Here is a 22,686-nt window from a genome sequence, read left to right on the forward strand (position 1 = left end):
GGTGGGGCACATTTAGATGTCTTAACCCTGCAGGAACAGCTAGTGTTTACCGTAGAGGCACACAGGGAGGGAATTAGGTGCTGGTTGCCAGTCATGGTGATATTGAAGCTGTTTGTCGCCCCCTGCTGGTTGGGTGTGTCTCTGTCTCTGTCTCTGTGACTCGAGTTGGACGACAGGGAGGCTGTCAGGCGAAGACCTCCTGCGAGACTGGAGTCGCTGAAGGCCACTAAGATGCAAAGTTTGAGCAGAGAAGAGGTCGATGAGAAGATAAGGCTTGCTAGCGAGCGACGCAAGGTGAACCCGGACTCCACCGCTCTTTCTGTCATTTGTGTTCTTCGGTTTGATGAAAGGGTTACAGAGAAGCATTTGGATTTATGATGAGGCTTTATTGGGTTAAAGGTCACTGCCGTTTCCTCCTCTGTCTCTCAGTTAAAGGAAGATGAACTAAAGACCCGCTTGAGGACCAAATCGGCCCATGTTCGTGGTCCCGCCCTCGCCTCTGCCTCCAGCACAGATGCAGACGGGGACACGACCCTCACCCCCGTGGAGCCAATCCTGAGTGAAGAGAAAGTCGATCACATCGGGAAAAGTAGGAAAGAAACGGATGGAGCAGAGAGAAGCGAAGGGCAAGAGGAGGGAGGAAAGAATGGAGAAGACATCAGAGTTAGTGAGGAGGAGGAGGAGGAGGAGGAGGAGTTGACACAGGTGGAGGAGCTCAAGGAGGATCAGCTCCTTGCGGCCTCGGGGGAAATTGAGAACGATTCTAGCGTTCACAAGAACAAAGATGAGATGTTTTAATTTACGACGCTAATGGGGCACTTGGTGAATTAAAAGAGCGGTGGCTGGAGGGAGCCAAAATTATTCCTTTTGAACAGAAAATTCTGCTTTTAATTAAGCTGTGATTGATTCTAAGGCTGAAGCTACTGTCTGTCTGATTCCCTACATATCCTTTTGTCACACATCTTCTGCCTCTCTCATCCAAGTTTTCTGTTTGTATCTCAGAATTTAAAAACATTAGAGAATTACTATGCCACAGCTTAAAGAATATGGCAGCCTTATTTTATATGCAATATTACTCTGTTATATTCCTACACGAGTGCTTTAACTTGACCAATATATAATCTTGCCAACATAATAATTTTTTAATTTAAATAGGATTTCTATTTTATATTATTTTGCCTACCTTTAAAAATCCATGCAGTTCCTCTATCGGACGGAAGATGGCGCCATTTCAATGCTTTAAACGTCACAGGTCCCTGAAGCCGGTGCTGTAAAATCAATTATTATGAGAGGTTTGTAAATAAAAAAGTGCCTTGTGTTAAATGATGTGTAAGAGAACCAGTTGATCAATAAAGTTGATTCTTATTCCCTCCATGTTGTCTGTTGGTTCGCGGCCATTATTAAGCCGTTTCAACCTTGAGAATTGTTTTTGTCCTCAGAGGTTGAGCGTATTGAGAATCAGCTCAGGTGACTTGGGTTGTCCCGTGACCTTTGACCTTTGACTTAAACACTTTCTGTCAGGTCCTGCGTCGCGGGTTTCGTCTTGACTTACAACAAAGAGCTCAGTTTTGACCGTTATCATTGAAAATGTGTCTGTAATTCACCAGATTGTGCACAGCGGTGCATGTTGGGCCACATACGAGGTGTTTTTGGGGGGTGGGTGGGGGGGGGGTTATTGTGCATGAAGATTCAGACCAGTCAGCATGTTGCACATGAACAGAGCACAACAATCGGACACGGATCCCCGCCGTGGAGGCCGGGAAACTCGATACCAACGAATTGTTTTCACGACTTAAACTCTGCATGAATAAGTAATTAACAGAAAGAAGCTCTCTCAGATTACATCAGAGTCCTGTGTGTTATACTACCGTTAAAACACAATGGAATATTTATACCAGAAAATCTAATATTCTAGACTGTGATCTGATTGATAAATGAATTATCTTTATTCAAAACAAGTACAGAGGCCATCGCCCCGTAACCGAGAAGTTGGAGCCGTGATGAATGATTAAAAGCTTCCTCTCCCATTACTGGAGGCTCCTGGTTTTCAGAAGCCCCCCCCCCCCCCCCATCCAGCGCTGGGGGCCCTCCAGCTCGTTATTTTTATCCTCGATGCTCAGGATCCCGACCAAACTGCATCTCTGACTCTTTTACTCGCCGAGCTTCCATCAAAAAATAGCCTTAACTGTGTAATAAATGACGTCATGTGTTCTCACCTGACTGAATAATGAAGTCTTGATCTAGGACCCCCCCCCCCCCCCCCCCAGAAAGAGCTGTACTTGCCAAAAGTATTTTACATCTATTATTCTCACATGAAGCAACCTGCGAGTCTCATCGATAGGGGGGGGGGGATCCTTTTTGTTCCTCCTTTGATGATGATGATGATGATCTAAAACGCCATTCTTCTCGTAAAGGTGGAAGATCCTGCGGTTTTTTTCACTGCAGGTCTCCCAGCTGTTGGTGCGCGCCGGTGCGCGCCGGTGGGCGGGCGGAGACGGGCTGAGAGCTGGGTGGAGTCAGACGGAATGGGCCCCCCCAAACCTATTTAGTTTAGACAGCTGAGTTACCAAGAAGAGCTGGGAACACCCGATGATCTCTCTGGGACAATCCGCTCCCCACGACCCCCCCCCCCTCCCCATTTGGAACATCTACCTCCAGCCTTCCTTTTTTTATATTTTTGTCGCGTTTTCATTTTTGTTTTCTGTTCTGAAAAAGTGACAGAGCCAGCTGACCTCTCTCTCTCTCTCTCTTCAACCAAAGAATTCACCGATAAGGACACTTTGCACTATTTCCTTTTGTTGTTGTTGTTGTTGTTGCTGCTCTTTATCGCCCTTTGCACTAACGATGCACACCACGCAAAAGGACACGACCTACACGAAGATCTTCGTCGGGGGGCTCCCCTACCACACCACGGATTCGAGTCTCAGGAAATATTTCGAGGTGTTTGGTGAGATTGAAGAAGCGGTGGTCATTACAGACCGACAAACCGGCAAGTCTCGGGGATATGGATTCGTAAGTATACCCCGCAATTACGCACAAAAAAAAGCCATCCCTGCGCGCGTCGTGAAAGTTCTGCACTCTTTTATTTAAGTTTTAAAAGTTTTCTCATGACGTCATGACTAACTTCACTTCATCTGCGTCACGTCATGTGCTGTTTTCGTTCCTAAAATGACACTTGTCACTTGTGTGGCTTCTGTCGCAATCTCTCGCACCCACCGACTTGTTGCGCGCCGGCAATGAGCACCCGGACACGTTTGGAAGCGAGCTGCGCGCACTTTGGCAGGCGAAAACCCGTTTTCTCAAAGCGGACGCGGCGGTTTGATCACCTCGAAGCCGGTTTTAGTTTTCCGTTTGCAGACATGACGCATTGCAGACGCATTGGAGATGCAAATCAGCCGACGGATTAGCGCTTCCGAGACGTTCCACTGTGTTTTAATGCGTAAAAGTCCTGTTTTGGGCGAAATGATAGATGCACAAGTGGGATTTGTGTTTGCATGTGTATATTTACAACATGGTTGAATTTGCCTTATTTATTGATCATAGTAGCAGCATCATGTTTGAATGTGATCTAATTTTTTCTTCTGTATTTTCCTGCTCAAAAATCCATTTGGTAGATTCACTGAGTCAGAGTCTCCAGGTTTGGTTGTAATCTGAGCGATAATGGAGCCATGTTCACCCAGTCATGTCTGTCTGGCATCTAATTTATCGCCTATGGTTTCAATCCAAGTGCAGAAGCCTGATGACTGAGTGTGTGTGTGTGTGTGTGTGTGTGTGAGAATAACCACACACAATCTAATTATATGCTATTAAACCTGCACGTTGAGGAAAACAAATCTCATCTGCATCTTTGCCATCTTCTGCATGTCCGCCGTCTTTTCGCCAGGTGACGATGGCCGACCGCTCGGCTGCAGACCGGGCCTGCAAGGACCCAAACCCCATCATCGACGGCAGGAAGGCCAACGTCAACCTGGCCTACCTGGGGGCGAAGCCTCGTGTGATGCAGCCAGGTGAGGGACGATCGGACGGGGTGCAATGTGTGTTCGTTTCCCTCCAATTGGCACAGAAATATGCTCATTTATTGATAAGGGATCTGGCAATCTGACGTGAGAACATACGACTGACTCGCGTTTGGGAGGGTTGTGTTGGTTTTACTGGCAAATCAGCCTTCTTTTATGCGCTGCCAGTTCAACTCATTTGTTTTTTTTTACTTGAACTGTCTTGCAGGCTTTACCTTTGGCGTCCCTCAGATTCACCCGGCGTTCATCCAAAGGCCTTATGGGTAAGTACATCTATTTTTTTTAGAGAATTTTCTGCATTTTATATTTAGATTTCTTGAAGCAAGTTTGATTTATTTTCTAAGTTCAAAATGTGTCAGATGAAAAAAAAAAAAAATCCAAAACAAAATGGCTTGTTTTGCCTGTTAAAAAAAAAAATGTGTGAGTGTGTCTATCAATTAGTGTGTGTGTTTATGCACATTGATGGAAACGTCCAGCCTGACTCATTGTTATCTATCTTTCTCTGGTCCGACAGGCTCGCTCTCAGTTAGGATAACCGTGCTGGTTTGTGGAATAGTTCTGCGAACGTAATGACAGATCAGAGAAAGGAATTACCTGTAGGCTCAAACACACACAAAACAAGCTCTCAAAACGGTGATTATAGATGCATGTACGTGCCTTTGGATCTGTTATTTCAATAGACGTTAGAGCTTTGTGTGTGTTGTCATGAAGTGGTGTTGCTAGCTAAACCGTGTGCTTTCTTACTTTATTTACCAAAAAAAAAAAAGAAAAGCTGGATTGATTTAATTTTTTTTGGGGTGATCTTTTCCTTTTTTTATGTGGAAACTTGTGAACTTTGCCGAGGAAGAGTAAAGTGTTTTTGTTTGTTTTGAATCTTGGTTGCGTTCAGCTTGCGGTCGACCGGCTTTGTTTAACAGGATGTGTTGTTTCTTGTGTGTGTTTTTTTGGGGATGTCTTGTTGGAGTGAGTGATGAGTTTTTGTGTGTGTGTGATTTGATGTTGTTTGCCCTCCCGATCACCTTCTTACTCCTATTCCTCAAAGTCTCATCAATAACAACACCCATCACTGCTTGTGTGCTCTTTTTTTAGCATCTTCCTGGTGTCACATTAACACAAACAATTCAGCAAAAAAATAAAAACACAATAAATGTTCTTATCTTTGCCGTATTCCTCCACACGGGAAGAGAAAAGTCTTTTTTATTTATTCATCAGTTAGTGCCACAGCGCAGAGGAATTCATATTCAGCTTTTTTTCCACACATCTCAGAGGAGAAGACTCCAACCTGCCTCCAACCTACGCGTAACGCAGACGTACAAACACTGATGGGCATGCGTCGTCTCACAATCAACCAAAGAACGCCTCGTGGTGACAGTTTCAAAGTGCAAATCTTGCGTTCTCAGTGATGGAAGTCTTTTAAAAGTCTTTTAAAAATCATTGCAATTTGATGTTTAGCCACAAAAGAAAACGTTGTTTGCCCCCCCAGAATAATTTTAAAGAAGCCGCCTCCACCTTACGTGAAATTTAAATGTACGATTCATTAATGCCGCTTGAGTTGTAACATAAATTCTTCTTGCCCTTTGCACATTTCTGCCATTCTCTCGTTCTTCCCTCCTTTCTCTGTGGGACTTTGTGAATTCCATACATGGATGTCCCCTGAATGAACAACGAGCCTATCAGTTATAATGTAAATTCCAGCCCTGGCATTCTGATTCTCTGCGCACACACGTCTGGGTGCACCGTGCTCCTATTGTGTATGTGTGTGTGTGTGTGTGTGTGCGCATGCCTTTGTCCGTTTTCCTGCATGCTTGCTTTCAGCTGGGCTCGCTAAAGCCTCCGATGTGACACAAACGAACGTCTGGATGTCTCGTTCTCTCCGCCTCTCCCTTTCTCTCTCCCTCATTCACTCGCCGCTAAACTTTTCGTCGCATGAGCTCGTGGTGTTAAGAGAAACAAGCGGGTTCATTGTGCCACACAAAGCCCCGAATGCTGACGCTGCAGTGTGTGTGTGTGTGTGTTGAGGGAGAAGAGTGTGACAGGGGCCACTTAAACGGTGTTTCGGGAGGGCGGGGGGGTCCACCTAAATAAACAGGTGCACATATATCATCGGAACCTTTGCTTTTGAGCCAGAAACATCAAACTGTTTTAAAGTACAAAACAATTTTGAGCGGTAATTATCCAGGAAGTCCAGTTTGGCAACAATCGGTGAAGGATTTGCACAAATCAACTCGATCAAAAACACTTTCTATACGTGGATGGTCACTGAAGTCTCACTCGACAGACTCCATCGATGCAGGACATCAGAACACAATGCAAAAACACACGATCGGCACGAACACACGGTCCTCTGGTGGGGTTTCGTACTCGTGATCGCTCCCTCTGCACCTTTAATTAGCCCTGAACTTTAGCGTGTACACGGCATTCCAGTTAAGAAACACACAGATGAGTTCCCTCCTCATTATCTCCAGCCTCACTCTGCAAAATACACAGAATTACTTTGATTTTTTAAATTTTATTTCTTAATTTATGACTCACGCCAGGGAAGAGCGAGGGGTCATTTTTATTCGGGCACATTGAGGTCAGCCAGGGCCCAAACCTCTGCTCTCACCTTGTGTGTGTGTGTGTGTGTTTGTGTATTCATGTGTGTGTGTGGATAGATAGATGCATAGATAGATAGGGGGGGGGGTGAGAGACAGCAAAGTTACACCCCAAATTGCACCGAGCCAGGAGTCCGATTTCGCCAGAAGTCCTTTTCTAAATGTTACCCAGTCAAAAAATAGTCGCAGTCAGAGCTGCAGCCTCCACACTCAATCACTGATGGAAAACTGTGTAGCGGGAAAGTTGAGGGAATAATGGGTTTTGTTTTCAGCGTCACAGGATGAGGATTATACTTGATATGATTTCAGCAACAGCAGAAAAACAACAACTCTCAACTGTCTTTTATGATCTTCCTTCAATAGTTAGACTAACCTGTGTGTGTGTGTGTGTGTGTGTTGTGTTTATTTTTGTGGCAGAACATTGTCATTTGCCGTTGATCTAAACCCGGTTTACACGCAGCCTTTTCTCATTTTTGTGTCTTTCCAGTGGAGTGATCGTGTCGTGTCCTCGTTGTCATGGTTTCTGTAATCAGTCCAGCTGAGGTGGACTGTTGTTCTTTTTTCTTCCTCTCTTGTTTTGGTTTTCCTGGCGCACTCTTTCCGGTTGAGATGTGGGTTGGATTGGATAATGGAGTGCTGACATTAGGGTTGCCACGATAGATCCTGGCTTCCGAGCCTTAACATCTTCTCCATCTCTTCACTTATCTCCCAGCTCTGACTCAACGAAATAAAAAATAAAAAAATGTCCGTCCGATGTTCATTTATGCAGCTGATGAAATTTGGCTTGCTTGATTTTTATCCTCGCTCGCACGCAGCCATGCAGTCGCTGTTGCAAAAGGGAGTTTCTTTTTTTCAGAACAATAAAAACTCAAATTCACCTGAAATCCAAACTTTTCTATCTTTTTTTGAAGCAGTCGTGTTAAATTTCCAATACTCCCCACATGCTTGCCATCTGACTGAGTTTCCAGCCCATATAGAGACTGGGGCAGTGGGATAAGGCTATGTCATGGAGGGCAGAATGTGCTCACTGTCTGTAATTGTTTATTTAATTGAAACATCCCTGCGGCTGCAGAGCCGAGTCCTGGCTCACTCTTTGTCCCAACCCAGAGGGGGAAATGGCTAAGCCCAGTCCCTTTTTTGAAAACTGTCCAGCTGTCAAAGTGGCAGTGACATTTTCACAATGCTCCCCGGGGCTCATCTCCTCTCTCTGCACCCCGGCCCCCCCGGCGCTCTAAGCCCCCCCCCAGCGCCTCCTCCCACTAGCCTCGCAGTCGCCCGGAGGACCAGATCACAAGTGGAGGAACGTCAAGCTGCAGTTTGCAGATTCCCATCATTTTCTCCTGTCTCACAAAAACCCAAAACAGAACATACGAAAATTGTCGTATCCCATAACAGAAACGTGAAATCACCACTTCCTCCAATTCTGATGCTAAAAATAGAATTCTCCAATCCATTTGAGCTCCTCCCTGTCTTCTTATCACGGAGAGACGTCTATTTTGGCAACCCTACATTGCTCTAATCACTAATAGCAGGCATTTCCTTGGTGTTCTTGACTGGTGGATTGAACTGGGAGTTGTGGGTGGTGGAATGGAGGCTTGCCGCAGTGCTGGGGGGGGGGGGAGGTTGGTCGGGTTTTTGGGTTTGGCGCCACTCGGATTGACGAGTCAAATGAACCTGTCGTATGTTTGTGTGCTTCACAGCATCCCCGCCCACTACGTGTACCCGCAGGCCTTCATGCAGCCCAGCATGGTCATCCCTCATGTGCAACCTGCAGCGGCCGCCGCGCCCGCCACCGCTTCCTCCCCCTACATCGACTACACCGGAGCCGCCTACGCGCAGTACTCCGCAGCTGCAGCCACCGCCGCAGCCGCCGCCGCCGCGTACGAGCAGTATCCCTACGCCGCATCACCTGCCGCCGCAGGCTACATGGCTGCCGCCGGCTACGGCTACGCAGTCCAGCAGCCGTTAGCCTCCGCCGCCCCGGGCTCAGCCGCCGCCGTGGCCGCGGCCTTCGGCCAGTACCAGCCTCAGCAGCTGCAGGCTGACCGCATGCAATAGCGGCCACAGCATCAACTGGACATGCAGTGCAGAGGAAGGCCACGCCCAGACACGGCTGATTGATCGCGAGGATGAGTAGCGAAGAAAGAGGAAAGCATGGTCTGGAGGGAGGGCGTGTCAGATGTGCTTATAAAAGGCAATGATGATGATGATGATGATGATAAGATGCGAACTTTTACGGTAACTTTCCGACTTGCTGTGCTTTATCCAAAAAAAAAAGAAAAAAAGAAATGATAATGAAAAACAGATATTGGAAAGTGATTTAATATTATTATTGTTATTATTATTACTATTATCATTGTAGTAGAGTACTTATTTCTAGACAAGAAAAGCAGGTTGGTGTAGGCGTTAAACTAAGCCTTTAAGTCCGATTGCTGTCTTTAACGTTAGGAAAGTTTAGGAATAGTTAGGAAACTTGTGGTTTTCCACATGTGTTTTTATTATTTGACGCCCTTATAACATTTTTATTTATTCATGTTACTGTTACAAATTGGGCGGCTCTTCTTGTTCTTTTTGTCTTTTTTTAAAGTGCATTTTTTGGAGTTACTATTTTTCTGATAATCAGGGAAATGAAACAGTTCCTAACGTGTTAGTTATTACAACGTGACCTCTGTCAGGAAGTTTAAGGCTCGTAACTCGTCGTGTCGTAGCACATTTTTTTCTTCCTGATACTGAATGTCCCTTTTGTTACTCCGTGTCTCGACCTCTTGACCTATGCAAAGCAAACAAATCACCAGGAGACAAAACAACAATGAGAAGACACTAAAAAACTGAAAATGTCATCAACTATGACTTGATTCTCGGACTATAGAGGGACAAAAGCAAATGCACTGACGACAGGAGCGGGATTGAGAATGGCTTCAGACAATGAGAAACACTAAATCAGTTGCGTTTCCACACGTTTCGCTCACATGTACTCCAACAACACGCATCCAGAGTTGCACACGTAGCAGATAAAGACAAAGGCAGCACAGTTGTGTTGCTCTGGGATGACAGAAAGAAAAAGAAAGAGGGAGCAGCTGCCGGTTTGGGGGGGGGGGGCGCCGCTGCAACGCCACACAGGCCGATCGCTCTGGAAAGAACGCATCACTTGTGCTCGTTTGTTGAGCTGTCACATTTTAATCCCCGGCCGGGCCCATTTGGGAACCGACTTCACACCCCTTCACCCGACACAGAGCCCCCCTCCCCCCCCCCTGGTTATTCAGGCCTGCAGCTGTCAGCATTTCCACCACAGGGCTGCGGCAGTCTGGTGTCAGATACACACACACAGACACACCTTCACCAACGCCACCCCCCAACAACGTGCCTGCCTCATGCCGGTCAAGAACACCAGGTGGGTCGGAGCCGGAAGGGGTTGGACTCTTTGACACTCGGGTGGTCCGTGTGCCTTACATTTTTACTGCTATTTAAGAGGAAAGAAAAAACAAAAAAACTGAAAAATTGTTATTTAAGATATTTATTTTGGAGGGTTGGATATGTTGACGCTCTGAGATTAGAGACTTAGTGGCGGTACTGTATTAATATCATTATGTACTCATCTCAAGGCATGTTTAAGTTATTGATTAGTTTTAGTAATAATATTACAATTATAATAACCAAAAATGTTATTTAACTTAAGAGACTGTTATGTGCACTGTACTTTTTTGGGGGGGAGTTCTTTAAAACATGACATTGCATATTAGTTCAATGCTGTTATGCCTTTAGTAGGGAAGAATTTCAATTTAATGCAGGACTGTTTTGCATGCAGATTGTACGCTCTCTCTTTTGTGTATAGAGGAGGGGGGGGGGGGGGCAATCATTTTCACAAAAACAAGCAAACATGCTGCTCTCGCCACTAGAATGTATGGTTGTTGTCGAGGTTTCAGTAGTTGTGCTTCTTTTGCTTCATTTACATCAGATGGGCTATTTTACACTGTTGGGAATTTTTATACTTGAACTATTTCTTACAAGGGAAATATGAATAAGAAATGACAAAAAAAAGGAATCTTTTTATTGTCACTGGATAAAGGCATGTAAAGTATTATTAAAATGCAAAGGTCTTGCTGATATTAAAAGCTTTACTTCAACATTTCATCACAAGTTTACCCAAAATTGGAATAAAATGTTCTACATTTAAAAACCTTGGTGACGTTTATTTACAGTTTACACCAACAACAACCTAGGCTGCATGTCAGCCTATTGAATGTGAAACACGTTCTCAAGTAGACTTTCATCATTCTATACATAAACCTATAAGTGATCTATTTCCTGCCATTAATCAACTTGCTCAAATCTATGCATGTATAAACAGCATCACCTGAATATTATTTATGTAACCATCCAGCTGGGAGAAAGCAACCGCTAGCAGTTAGCAGCTAACTCAAGAAAATTAAAAGAAAATGTCCTCTAATAATTCATCCCTTTGCCTGCAAGGCGATTCCCGTCAAAGTGAAGCCATCTTGAGAGACTTTACTCGAAACGCTCGCATTACGTTCACACCCAGTTCACATGGATGCGACTGACACGTAATAAAGCCTGTCAGGACTCGGGGTATCAATGATTCATCCATCCTGTCATCAATAATTCATGTCAGGACGGCGTGTTGCCATGTCGCCGTCTCCCTCGACTTCCATGGAGCCTTTCAGTCCAGTGTTGAAATTTGCACACGAAATTTGCAATCACGAGACAGCCATGTGAAGTAAGCAGCTAATTGTAGCACATGATCTCAAGACATGATAGAATTAAACTCGTTTAGTAGTAAAAACTCATTGTGTTCGCGAGAGAGAAATGACCTTTAGAGCCATCGTATTACAAGACTTTCAATTGATCTTTTTGTTCATACAATTGTCAAACAACTGATTTGTTATCTATTTGTTTATCTCAAAAGTAAAGAAGGGCCTTTCCCCAAATAGGGATAGTAGAAAGTTCCTGATGGCATTACATGGACACGGCGTAACAAGAGCTGCTATCAGCTGCTCTAGGAGGAGCAAATCGTGATAAAAGTTGTATTAAACTGGCGCACTATGCTACCATCTTTAATATGACATATTATCATTCCCTTATATCAACTTTGGTGTGGTGTTGATATAAGGGATATATGTAGAAGGTAGTTTCCTCCTACCTTCCAAAAACCTGCAATTTAGGTGAACTGATTTCTCTAAATTGTGTATGATTGTGCCCTGCGATGTGCTGGCGACTCATTCGGGGTGTACCTCGCCTCTCTCCCATATCATGCTGGGATAGGCTCCAGGAACTCCCCATGACCCCACAAAGAGGAGAAGAGCGAAAGAAAATGAATGAATGAATAAAGAAGTGGCCAACATTATGATCTGATATACTGTAGGCGAAAATAACTCCAGAGCGGCCTCGAGAAACATTGAAATAAGGAACTCCTTGTGTGTTTCACCCGGAAAGATTTGGCGTATTGTTCGGTGTCAAGATCTACAAAAAAAAGACCCCTCTGTGCTCTGACTTTTTCCTTTTCATAATTTACAGAAATTTGAATCAATCCATTTGAAAATTTGGTCGGTGCAAATCCTCAGCAAATTGTAATTGAAATTTTAGTGCGGATTTAATCATAATTTCAACAATGATTTATGGGTTTCAATGTGATGCAGGAAGTGGTATTTATATGACATTTCCCTTTACGCACAGTTTTAATTCATTAGAATAATTACATTTTATGGATGTTTTAGATTATTTTCAGTCATTTGACCCTTGATCCGACAGCATAGTCTGATCTGTGATTCAACCCCTGGCCCAAGTTCGCACCCCTGGGGGACCCCCCCGAGGACGACGGCGACTTGAACCAGCGCAGGTCCCGTTTCCTCACGGGAGACGACGCCACACAGGTTTATTTTGGGCTCCGTGGCTCTGTGAGGCGGCCATGTTGTAGCGCAGAGGAAAGGAGGCACCGACTCATTGTCCCGGTCTGGACGCGCCGAGCGACTCTCCGTTTCACCGGACTCCTAATTTAGGACATCCCGGAAGAGTCCCGGTCCTGAGCGCGGAGCTGCGCGCTTGGGGGGGGGGGACCGCAGGACAGGAGGACACCGCTAAGAACCCGGACCGGAACGGATTTGTTTTGGGGGAATCCCAATAAAACATCTGATTTTTATTTTTATTTTTTACGCAGATAAGAGGAGGAAGGTGAGTTTTCTAAATCTTTATCACAATGTTAAGTTTGGTTGGTTTTCTGGGTCCGGCTGACGCGCGTCCCGCTGCGGGGGGGGGGGGGGGCAGGGAACCCATCAGCATGCCAGTGCCATGTCATGTTTTATCATGGCCTGCGAGACACTCTGTGATCATCTCCAGTCGGCCAAGGTATCAATGCTATTGATTGATTGTCGACCAATTGCATATACAGCCTCTCATTCATTTTGTAATTAGAGGCTTATGGGTCGATTAATCCCATTGATTAGAGGTTTACAACCTTAACAGCCTTTTTTTTTTTTTTTAGGGAACCAACATTCGCAGGAAATCCTTAAGTGGTCAGAAGAATTAAAGAAATTATCGTCTACTAATTAATTATTGATTTTTTATTGAATCTTCTCTTATTTCTTATAAAGACATTTCTGCCTGCAGCCACAGATCTTATTCTAAAACTGTTCATCTTTTCTTTATTTTTTAAAACGATCATCTTTATTGGCGTCATGTGACTAAAACTCACTTTTGGTTCATTTTGTTAAACGCCAACAATGTAAAAAATTATATTAGAAGCAAAGATGACGCAGCAGTGTTTTTTTAAACCGAGAGGTTTGTTTACACAGCGCATCCCGATGACGTCACAGCTTTGTTGGCATGCATTATTGGATCGTTTTTTTAAAAGGTGCTTATTTTCTACACGTGTTTCCTGAATTTAAACTGTCACAAGGGGCAGAACTGGGCAACAGGAACTAAATCAGGGCATCTTGCAGCAAACAGAAAGGCCGTGGGCCTAATATAGCACAAAAGATCAGATAACAGGCCGGAGGGTTCAGGAGACTCATGCAGGGCACAGGGAACACGTGTGTGTTTCACAGCTGTTGGAAGGAATCCTTATGTGGCAGACCCTGTTGCCCACCTGTCTGCTGGGACGGAGGGAGGACTCTGTCCATTCACAAATATGCTTGAAATCACTGCTGAGTTGTGAACGTAAACGCCAGAAGTCATTTTAAAGGTTACAGACGAGGAGCGCAGCCCAATTGAGAATAGCAGCCACAATCACGCCGTGTTTTCAACGTGTGTTTTCCATAGACCGGTATTTAAGTAAATGAAAGGATCGTTACTCACGGCGTTGGATTGTGAAAGAAGCAGGTGTCGGATTATGACGCGTGTGTGTTACCTGGTAAATGAGTCATGGGCTGCTGGATTCAATTTCACTCTGTTGACGTACAAACATTGGAAACAAGTCTGTGTTGCCACACGGTGATGCATATAGCTGGTCGGTGTTAGCGACAGAGGTTATTCAGTGGCGGAGGTTGTTTTTTGTTTTTTGTCTATTAGCAAAAAGCTAACCTTTTTGAATACCGGTCCGTCACAACTCGACTGAATTTAAAGCACATTAATATAAAAACAGAAAAATAATAAGAATAATTAAACTGTTTATTGAGTAAGAGTTTATTATTTTTGAAATATTGGGAACATTTGGATTATTTCCAAGCCAAGAACTCATCAACTCAACACATTTTTCGAGAATAATTACCGAGCAAACAATTCTATCAATGTGACTCTAAATTCTAGGAGGGGTTGTCAAGGTCAAGTCGTCAAATGAGGGTCAAATTATTTATGGGACGTAATAATGGGCGCATCAACTGTGTGGTACGTTCAGGAGGTTGTGACTATGGCAACCGGCTCAAACAGAGACAGCGTCCATTGTAAACTCCTACAGCTTTGGATGCCAGCTGTCTGAGAACAGGTAGCAAGCAGGGTGGAAAAGTTGAATAATCACCATCGCTGCCACACTATTGCCCCCCCCCGGATCACGAATCCTTACTGCATCAGCTTGATAAACCCCCTCCCATGTCCGTTAGGTGTGTAGCCATGGAGGGTCTGATGGAACGACTGGAGCGAGCGGTGACCCGCCTGGAGAAGGCGTCCAGTGGGATGGCTAATGGCGACTGTGTCAATGGCATCGATGGCGGTAAGTCTGCGCGTCGCAAAACAAAGTCCGCTCGGAGGAAACCGACGCTAACGCCCGTTTCTTTTAACAGACAGTGATGCTTCCCTTTCAGGTTTGCTTCAGCAACTGGAAGTCTTTGATGTCATAGTGGACGGTCCGGTTTCTGACTACCTGAGCATCAGCAGAGCCATAGGGAGGGAGGTGGAGACACATGTAAGCTGCGTTTGATTTATTCACCCAAACATCCCAGAGGAGCGTCCTCTTACCCAACTGTCAAAGTCCGGGCGGTTTAAATTGTAGCTTTAAACCAATTTAATCGTAATTCTCAACATTAATAAAGACAGGAAATGGTGCGTATAGAACGAGTTTAACAAACTCGAACATGTAACTGTCAGTTTACTAACAACTTCTTTTTGTTGGTCTGGACTTGACGAGGATTGATGAAAATTATTGGGGCGAACAAAAAGGCTGCAAAGAACAAAGGCGACAACGAGAGTAAAGCGAAACACGATAGAGGAGGAGAGGATTTACAAGATAAAGAACGAATTAAACAAAAGACAGTTTTATCCTTTCCAATTCCAAAACAGAAGAGAAAATGCAGGCAAAGATAAATGACGGCAAAATGTGAGGAGAAAAAAAAAATAGCTTCATCCTCCATCCATCCTGAAAGAAGACATCTACCTTTGTATCGCTGAGCTTGGCGGGGTAGAGGAGGGGAACTGTGTGATCCAGAGCCAGAGGTACTTTCTTTAAGTCTCAAGAGCTCCTTTTATGGACAAATCCTCACTGGTGGTTCCTCTTGGCCCACAACTGGAGGTCCTGAACACACACATTAGACAGTGTGTGTGTGTGTGTGTCTGAAGTGTAAACACAAGAGAGAGTAAGTATATCATGCTACTCTTGTCTCAGAGTACTGAAACATTGTTGATATATAGTTATATATCAACTCGCCGCTCGTTACGTTCTCTTTAAATGTGTTGTATTATTAACCCGTTTGGTTCCGATTCTTTCTTTCCGACAGGCGGAGATGGTCAGCAAGGCCCTGCAGACGCAGAGAACTTTCCTCAAGATGGCCGCCACACATCAGGAACCTGCAAAGGTGATGGAGAGAGAGAGGGGGGGGGGGGGGGCGTGGTCAATTATGATATGCTTTTATTAGGTTGAAGCATGGAATATTGGAGGAAATTAGAAAAAAGCGTTAGAGCCATGAGCCCCCCCCCCCCCGCTGTTTTTAATCCCACTCAGATCTAAATCATGCATCATAATTTCGCTTTACATGTGATGGACGGTGCAGCTTTCCCGATGAAATGACACGAGAACAGCAGGCAGACAGAGGAATAAGCTCCTCCCCGTCCTGTATTTCCCAGCATGCCAGGCTGTTCAGCGAGGATTACGCTGCGCATTGACCAAGAAAACGCTAATGCAACACATTCCAAACATGTTCAAATATAGAGAAAGGGGGGGGGGGGGGGGTGAGAGAGAAAGCTATCTGTGTCCACAAGTGTGTGAGCGAGAGCTGATATGATATCATCCCATTGGCCTTCTGTTTGTGCCCACCAGGAAGTGATTACCCCCCCCCCCCCCTGTCAGGTCATTGGTGGAGAGGCGGTGAAAAGAGCTTCCAGTGATTGTCAGTAATGCAAACAAGGGAAGAGTCGGGGTTTTACTGCGAGAGAGAGGGGGGCGATCCAGGAGAGGGACGGGGAGATCAATGGGTAAACCTAAAACTAAAACATGGGAAAAAGGGATACGGGAGCTTCATGGAGCTTCAGTGTCGCCCCCCGTCCTATCATGAAGTGCTTCTTTCATTTCTTTTGGGTTTGGAACACTGTGAAATAGTGACTTTCCTGTGTTCATCCCGTTGCCGAAGACTCAATGGAGTTGAGGTTGTTCAAGGCTAACAAAACAAAAATCATCTGTATTATAATTCTAACTTTTATGTGCTACCATTTTATCTTAGAATGCTAATATAAAACTGCAGCTTCGTGGTCCAGATTGTCTGAAAGCCTTTTTTTATATGAGAAAATCTGCTCAACGAGGCTGGGACGTCGGTTCAGTACACACCGTCAACATGACCCATAAACACTTACACACTCTCACACACGCACACACACACACACACACACACACACACACTGGCCACTCTCTGGAACACAGCCCTGTTGTGCTCTTTGACTTTTTATGGGCATGTTCTATATCTGAGCCTGCTGTCAGTGTGTGAGTGTGAGAGAGAATGAAAGTCTCCCTCATGACCTCAAGTTGGCCTGTTAAGCCCATGTGTGTGTGTGTGTGTGTGTGTGTGTGTGTGTGAGCGTGTGTTTTCACATCTGCGTCGATGGTTCGACTTTCACAGTTTTGAAAACCCTGCTTCGCCGTCCTCTGACTTTGATCCGCGCTGCGATGCGATGCGATGCTGGAAGGCACGGAACGCATTTACCAACCCGTCAAACCACGTGATCAGACGTGTTCAATCCTCCAATCGGCTCTTTTCTCTTCCCGTCTGTCTCACTTGTCTTTTCCATGCAGTCATCATGTGTATATTTTTTTTAGTGACTAGCCAATGCTCGGCTGTGGTCGCTAGGCTAATCTGCTAGCTGTAAGAATTGGAATGGAATGGCGAGAGAGAGAAAAAAAAAAAATCTCTTTTGATTTTACTTTTTCACGCAAGCATCAAATTAGAGAAGCAAAGATTCAGGAAAACTTTGGACGCTCACACCTACATCTGCGTTACGTAAACGCCCTCTCATAAACATACAAATGAATTGTGGGCTGTGGAATCAACTTTATCTAGTGTTGCTCGATAAAGTGCATTGTAATCAATCAGCTACTACCTTTATGCCCCCCTTTACGCGCCGTGTTCCTGAATCAGTGTGCATGGAAGATAAACTGTAAACACTGGAAGAGCCGTATGCCTTACATGGACCGAGGGATCTCCCTATGAACTGAGGAATGTTTGCAGGAACAGCGGGATGGGGCGGGGATTTGAGAGCTGGGAGACGAGATACACCGTAGCTTGAGATCTGGACGTTCCAACGGAAAAAGGCTCTAAATTAGATGCTGTCCTGCAGCCTCGTTTAGGAATAACAGAGGCTGGGCACGGATGTGTGAGGAAACAACGCTGGGCTTGTAAACTCCAAAGTATCTGAAACATGTGTAAGAAGTTATAAAATGTTGCTGCAGTGTTTTTTTTTTGCAATACCTCCTTCCATCCTCCCTAATCCTTTCATCTTCATGCATTGTGAAATCACACAGGATACTTATTCATCTTCTCCTGCAGCCTTTGAAGCTTTTCCAGCTGCTCAAACTTAAATCTTCCCTTCTTCTTCTTCTTCTTCTTCTTCTTCTTCTTCTCCTTCTGCAGACAGAACTTCATGACCTGCTGAAGCCAATCTCGGATCACATCCAGGAGATCCAGAGCTTCCGTGAACGAAACCGAGGCAGCAGCCTCTTCAACCACCTCTCGGCTGTCAGTGAGAGCATACCTGCTCTGGGCTGGGTGGCTGTGGTGAGGGAATGCAAAATACTAATTATGACTTCATCTTAATTACCATAGTCAACTTAAATACATAATAAAGTGGCCACAGATTTAAAAACAACCCACCATATTTTTCTTTCTCCAACAGCAGCACATATTTGACCTTTCATCTGTCTTTATTTATTGGTCTCTGTTTCCCTTCAAAATAAAAGATCCTCTGAGTTTAGAGATAAATATTATTGTGAGTAGATTAAAGATTTACATCTTGGATAAAACATAGAAATCCTCTGGAGCTGGTTCTGTTTAAAGAAAACACTTCACAAGATTTCACCATTTCATGAGAGGTTTTTATTTTTTTTATGATTTTTACTTTAAAAAAAGGTCTCATACTTCCTTCATGTTTTGTATGTTCACCGACAGTAACATGAGTCTTCTTATAATAACCTTTAACTCCTCTCAGTGCCAGAAACCCGGCCCGTATGTGAAGGAGATGAACGATGCTGCCATCTTCTACACCAACAGAGTGCTGAAGGACTACAAGGAGACGTAAGCACCGTGCAGCCCCTGAGTTCTTCACATTAAGGGCACGTGTCACCGAAGGATTACCCTGAGAGTGCACAGTTATTACACTTCAGTGGAAAGCATAAATCAGAAAAGCTCATAAATAATTAACATCACTGCTGACAAAATGCAAACCAAGATTTTGTGTTCATTTCCAACCTGCCCTTTCCTCCCAGCGACAGGCGTCACGTCGACTGGGTGCGCGCTTACTTATCAATCTGGACCGAGATGCAGTCGTTCATCAAACAGCACCACACTACGGGATTGCTGTGGAGCAAGAGCGTGAGTTCAACATCTGCTCATCTATTAGATATTTTCTCGTCACTCAGACCACATCCTCCTGTAAAACCCCTTATAATTACTCGTTTATTATGGTAGCTATTATCTAGTATCCGCTCACACACTTCCATTTTTAGTTATGGAGCAGTTGGTTACATAAATGGCTCTGGAGAGCATGAATGAATGAATGAGCTCCTCTCCAGTAGCTGAGCGCCGTGATTCCCCACGGAGCCCAGAAAAACTCTGTCACTCCCACACACTCTTCTGTTTATGGGTGTTTGACTCTGGGAGTCCTCAGCAGTCGCGCTCACTAGATCCCAGACATAATGATGGTTTGAAACCAAATCCTTCAACACACACTTGACCTCTTTTTAATCCCTGTGTCCATCCGTCTGTAAAGGTTTTTGTCTAAAGCAAAACTCAAAAGCTGTTCAGTATTTTTTTATGATGCATGGCTAACATGTCAGCCATAACAGAGCGGGGATTTTTGTATTTAGAAGTTATTTTTTAGCGTAATATTCCTTTTCAATTACATGATTTTTTTTCTTTCCTAGCCAATATTTCAAGAATTTCTTTTTTTTTACACAAAACTACAAAAAGGAAACAATTAGCATAATTTAGCCAAGAATCTCCTGCTATAAATGCTAATTAAATAGCGTGCAGTATTTCATGAATATGAATATCTTATTACTGCTAAGGCCTTACATTAAAATCAGGTTCTGGTTTCCAGAATTTATGCTAAACTAAGCTAACTAGCCGCTAGCTGTAGCTCCATATCCAACACACAGGCATTAGAGTGGTTTCCAGTGTTTATTACATATTATTATTTCCCCCAAAATGACTGATGTGATGTTAAACAGCTGTTTGGATCATGTGGGGAAACTTGAGAGCGTGGAGCGGCTGCATGTCAGCTGCTGTGCCTGCTGTCGGATAGCGGGCCTGCCTACAAGGCTGGAAGTGTGTAGGCCTAACAGGTGTTCCTCAGGGTTTACTTCAATGGGTGTTTTCTTTACATACAGAACCAGACAAAGAGTCTGTGTACGCGCAGCCTGCGCCGTAACCTAAACTGCATGGCTGGTCCTCATATGTGAGCAGCCGTCATCTGCTGTTCAGATCGGGGATTAGAGACACGCTTGCACACACACACACACACACACACACACACACACACACACATACACTTGTCACTCAAAAAAAAAAGTTAGTCATTCAAATGTGCTATAATATATCAATCTTGTTGATTAAAAATGGAAGGACTAATATCTTCTGCAAATGAAGATGATTTTTTTTTACTTTAAAGTCACTGTTAGAGTTTCCTAAACTCTCCCCGGTTCTTTAATCCCATTAATGATAATGATAAGAAATGAAAATGGCAACAGTAGCTTCCCAAAGACTTGAGTGAAGACTATATATCACTTATTTTGTCTATTAAAGTACAAAACCTCAGGATATGAAGTTTACTGTCACAAAGCACAAAGAAAAAAGAACAAAAAAAGTTACATTTGAGATGTTGGAAGCAGAGAAAGATTAATTGATTTAATTGATCAATTATCACAATAGTTGCCGATTCATCTTCTGCAAATTGATTGATTACTTTAGCACTAGTGGAAAGAATTGCTTTATCCCAGTAACACAAGTCATTTGTCATCCAACAGGTTAACGACGCTGCCCAAATGCGTGTAGAAAGCAGACGCACTACACATTTCTTTGTTGCACCAGGATTTAGGATATTTCTTGTGTCGAGCGCCTCCTGCTGGAGAGATTTGTTACTATGCCTCCTAGCCTCAGATCCCCTTTCTGAAGAACACATTTACATCTAACACTTTCTTCATTTCTCCAGGGCCCAATTGCTCCCCCTTCTTTCTTTGACCCCCCCAAAATCCCTGCTGCCCCGTGTCCCCCACCTCCTCCTCCTCCTCCTCCTGGTCCACCTCCAGTCTTCACTGATGATGGCTCTGAAGTGGGCAGTGCAGCAGCGCAGCACTCGGCATTGTTTGCCCAGCTCAATCAGGGCATGGACATCACCAAAGGTTCGTTGACTCCAGTGCTGTGCATGTAAAGATGCTGACAGAGAGCAGAGAACACCGTTTTGAGTTTGGTTAGTGGCTATTTCTCAAATAGGAGGGGTGGTTGGGGGGGTTGGCTAGAAGCGACCTTGCGTCCCTGCATGTGCTTTTATAATTTTGCTCTCTGTTGTTCTAATGAAGATCTGAAGCATGTATCAGATGACCAGAAGACCCACAAGAACCCCGATCTACATGTGCAACCAGCACCGATCAAGACAAAGACCACGGCGTCTGAAAAGTCCTCCAAAGCAGCTGTCCAAAAAAGACCCCCATTACTGGAGCTGGAGGGGAAGAAATGGAGGGTGGTGGGTGAAATGCTTACTTTCTCTTTTATGGACTATTACGAATTGACAATTTATTTTAACTAGTCATACAGATTATTTGCTGCAATCTGTTCCCTCATAGGAAAACTTTGAAAAGAAACAAGACCTTGTGATCGACGAGACGGAGCTGAAACAAGTGGTCTACGTCTTCAACTGCAGCAACTCTACCTTGCAGATTAAGGGGAAAATTAACTCCATCATAGTGGGTGAGCTGCATGAACGCAGGCTGCAAACATTGTTTTCTGATTCATTTCCTAATTTGGGGAGAGGATTTTCCTTTACGTTTTTTTGATTCCTTTCAGATAACTGTAAGAAGTTGGGTTTGGTGTTTGAGAAAGTGGTTGGGATTGTAGAGATCATCAACTCCAAGGCAATTAAGTTACAGGTGAGGAAAAAAAACAAAAACTTCTAAAGTGATTAATGTGGCATCTGGAAAATAAATATTTTACAAATTCATTTATGTTTGATTTAACAGGTGTTGGGAACCGTTCCCACTATTTCCATCAACAAGACGGAGGGCTGCCAGGTCTACCTGAGTAAAGACTCCCTCAACTGTCACATTGTCAGTGCCAAGAGCTCCGAGATGAACATCATGGTGCCACAAGGAGATGACGATTATGTGAGTGTCAAACATGAGCAGAGATTGTGATGCCCTCCCTGATGGTTTCAGAATGCGTCTCGATCCTTTTTTGTTCTTGGTCGTACAGAGGGAGTTCCCAGTACCGGAGCAGTATAAGACTGTTTGGGACGGCCTCAAACTGGTGACAGAACCCACTGAGATCGCAGGCTGAAGGATGCCAAGTCCTCGTCACCATTGTTTATTTTTTTTTATTATTATCTTCTCCATCCCCCTATTACTGAGTTACCGAGATAAAGAAGGGATCACATATGCAGAAAATTCAAGCTTCAATTTTTAAATGTTGTATTTTTTTGATGTTAGTGGCACTTTGTAACTTCTCAAACTAAATGGACGCGTCCGGTTGACTCCTCAGACACAACGGATGCTTTCCTTACATGTCTGTGCCATAGCAATAAAGGCATTTGTGTCAGATTTAACTGTTGAAATATAAGAAACTTATGGTTCTCATCTTCAAAAATCTCATTAATTTCAAAGCTATTTTCTGGATTATTATATTATTATAAAGAGTGCATTTCATTTACATTCATTGTTCATTCGTACTATATCTAATTTCGAATAATTTATCTCTGATGGGAGCAATAATCTCAGGTGGTCT

The 22,686-nt window shown here is 44.1% G+C and overlaps 2 protein-coding genes across 3 annotated transcripts; both read left to right on the forward strand.

The window, feature by feature from the left end:
* The first annotated feature begins 2,632 nt into the window (after positions 1 to 2,632).
* rbm24a (RNA binding motif protein 24a) lies at positions 2,633 to 10,458 on the forward strand. The gene is made up of 4 exons (XM_068746887.1): positions 2,633 to 3,012; positions 3,884 to 4,007; positions 4,225 to 4,279; positions 8,311 to 10,458. The coding sequence occupies exons 1-4, from the start codon at positions 2,845 to 2,847 to the stop codon at positions 8,666 to 8,668; spliced, it is 705 nt and encodes a 234-aa protein (XP_068602988.1). The 5' UTR covers positions 2,633 to 2,844; the 3' UTR covers positions 8,669 to 10,458.
* A 2,052-nt stretch (positions 10,459 to 12,510) lies between these two features.
* Positions 12,511 to 22,502, forward strand: cap2 (cyclase associated actin cytoskeleton regulatory protein 2). 2 transcript variants are annotated; one of them, XM_068746924.1, is made up of 13 exons: positions 12,511 to 12,796; positions 14,659 to 14,768; positions 14,860 to 14,960; positions 15,769 to 15,846; positions 18,109 to 18,252; positions 18,683 to 18,768; positions 18,966 to 19,065; positions 20,903 to 21,092; positions 21,270 to 21,433; positions 21,534 to 21,657; positions 21,754 to 21,836; positions 21,927 to 22,070; positions 22,159 to 22,502. In XM_068746924.1, exons 2-13 carry the CDS (start codon positions 14,669 to 14,671, stop codon positions 22,240 to 22,242), a joined length of 1,398 nt encoding a protein of 465 aa, XP_068603025.1. In that variant the 5' UTR covers positions 12,511 to 12,796; positions 14,659 to 14,668; the 3' UTR covers positions 22,243 to 22,502. The 2 variants fall into 2 exon arrangements, with proteins under 2 accessions (XP_068603025.1, XP_068603024.1); XM_068746923.1 differs by having other exon boundaries at positions 12,512 to 12,796; positions 18,960 to 19,065.
* The last annotated feature ends 184 nt before the right edge of the window (positions 22,503 to 22,686 follow it).

This window comes from Brachionichthys hirsutus, chromosome 13 (genome assembly GCF_040956055.1).
Source record: "Brachionichthys hirsutus isolate HB-005 chromosome 13, CSIRO-AGI_Bhir_v1, whole genome shotgun sequence".
Classification (NCBI taxonomy): domain Eukaryota; kingdom Metazoa; phylum Chordata; class Actinopteri; order Lophiiformes; family Brachionichthyidae; genus Brachionichthys; species Brachionichthys hirsutus.

What these genes read in the sequence shown, in the direction of transcription:
- rbm24a (XM_068746887.1), top strand. Translation starts at nt 2,845, where the DNA reads ATGCACACCACGCAAAAGGACACGACCTACACGAAGATCTTCGTCGGG. An exon ending in GCCTCGTGTGATGCAGCCAG is followed by an intron (nt 4,008 to 4,224) that starts GTGAGGGACGAT and finishes ACTGTCTTGCAG; the next exon opens with GCTTTACCTTTGGCGTCCCT. An exon ending in TTCATCCAAAGGCCTTATGG is followed by an intron (nt 4,280 to 8,310) that starts GTAAGTACATCT and finishes TGTGCTTCACAG; the next exon opens with CATCCCCGCCCACTACGTGT.
- cap2 (XM_068746923.1), top strand. Translation starts at nt 14,669, where the DNA reads ATGGAGGGTCTGATGGAACGACTGGAGCGAGCGGTGACCCGCCTGGAG. An exon ending in CTCTGGGCTGGGTGGCTGTG is followed by an intron (nt 18,253 to 18,682) that starts GTGAGGGAATGC and finishes AACTCCTCTCAG; the next exon opens with TGCCAGAAACCCGGCCCGTA. An exon ending in AATTAACTCCATCATAGTGG is followed by an intron (nt 21,658 to 21,753) that starts GTGAGCTGCATG and finishes GATTCCTTTCAG; the next exon opens with ATAACTGTAAGAAGTTGGGT.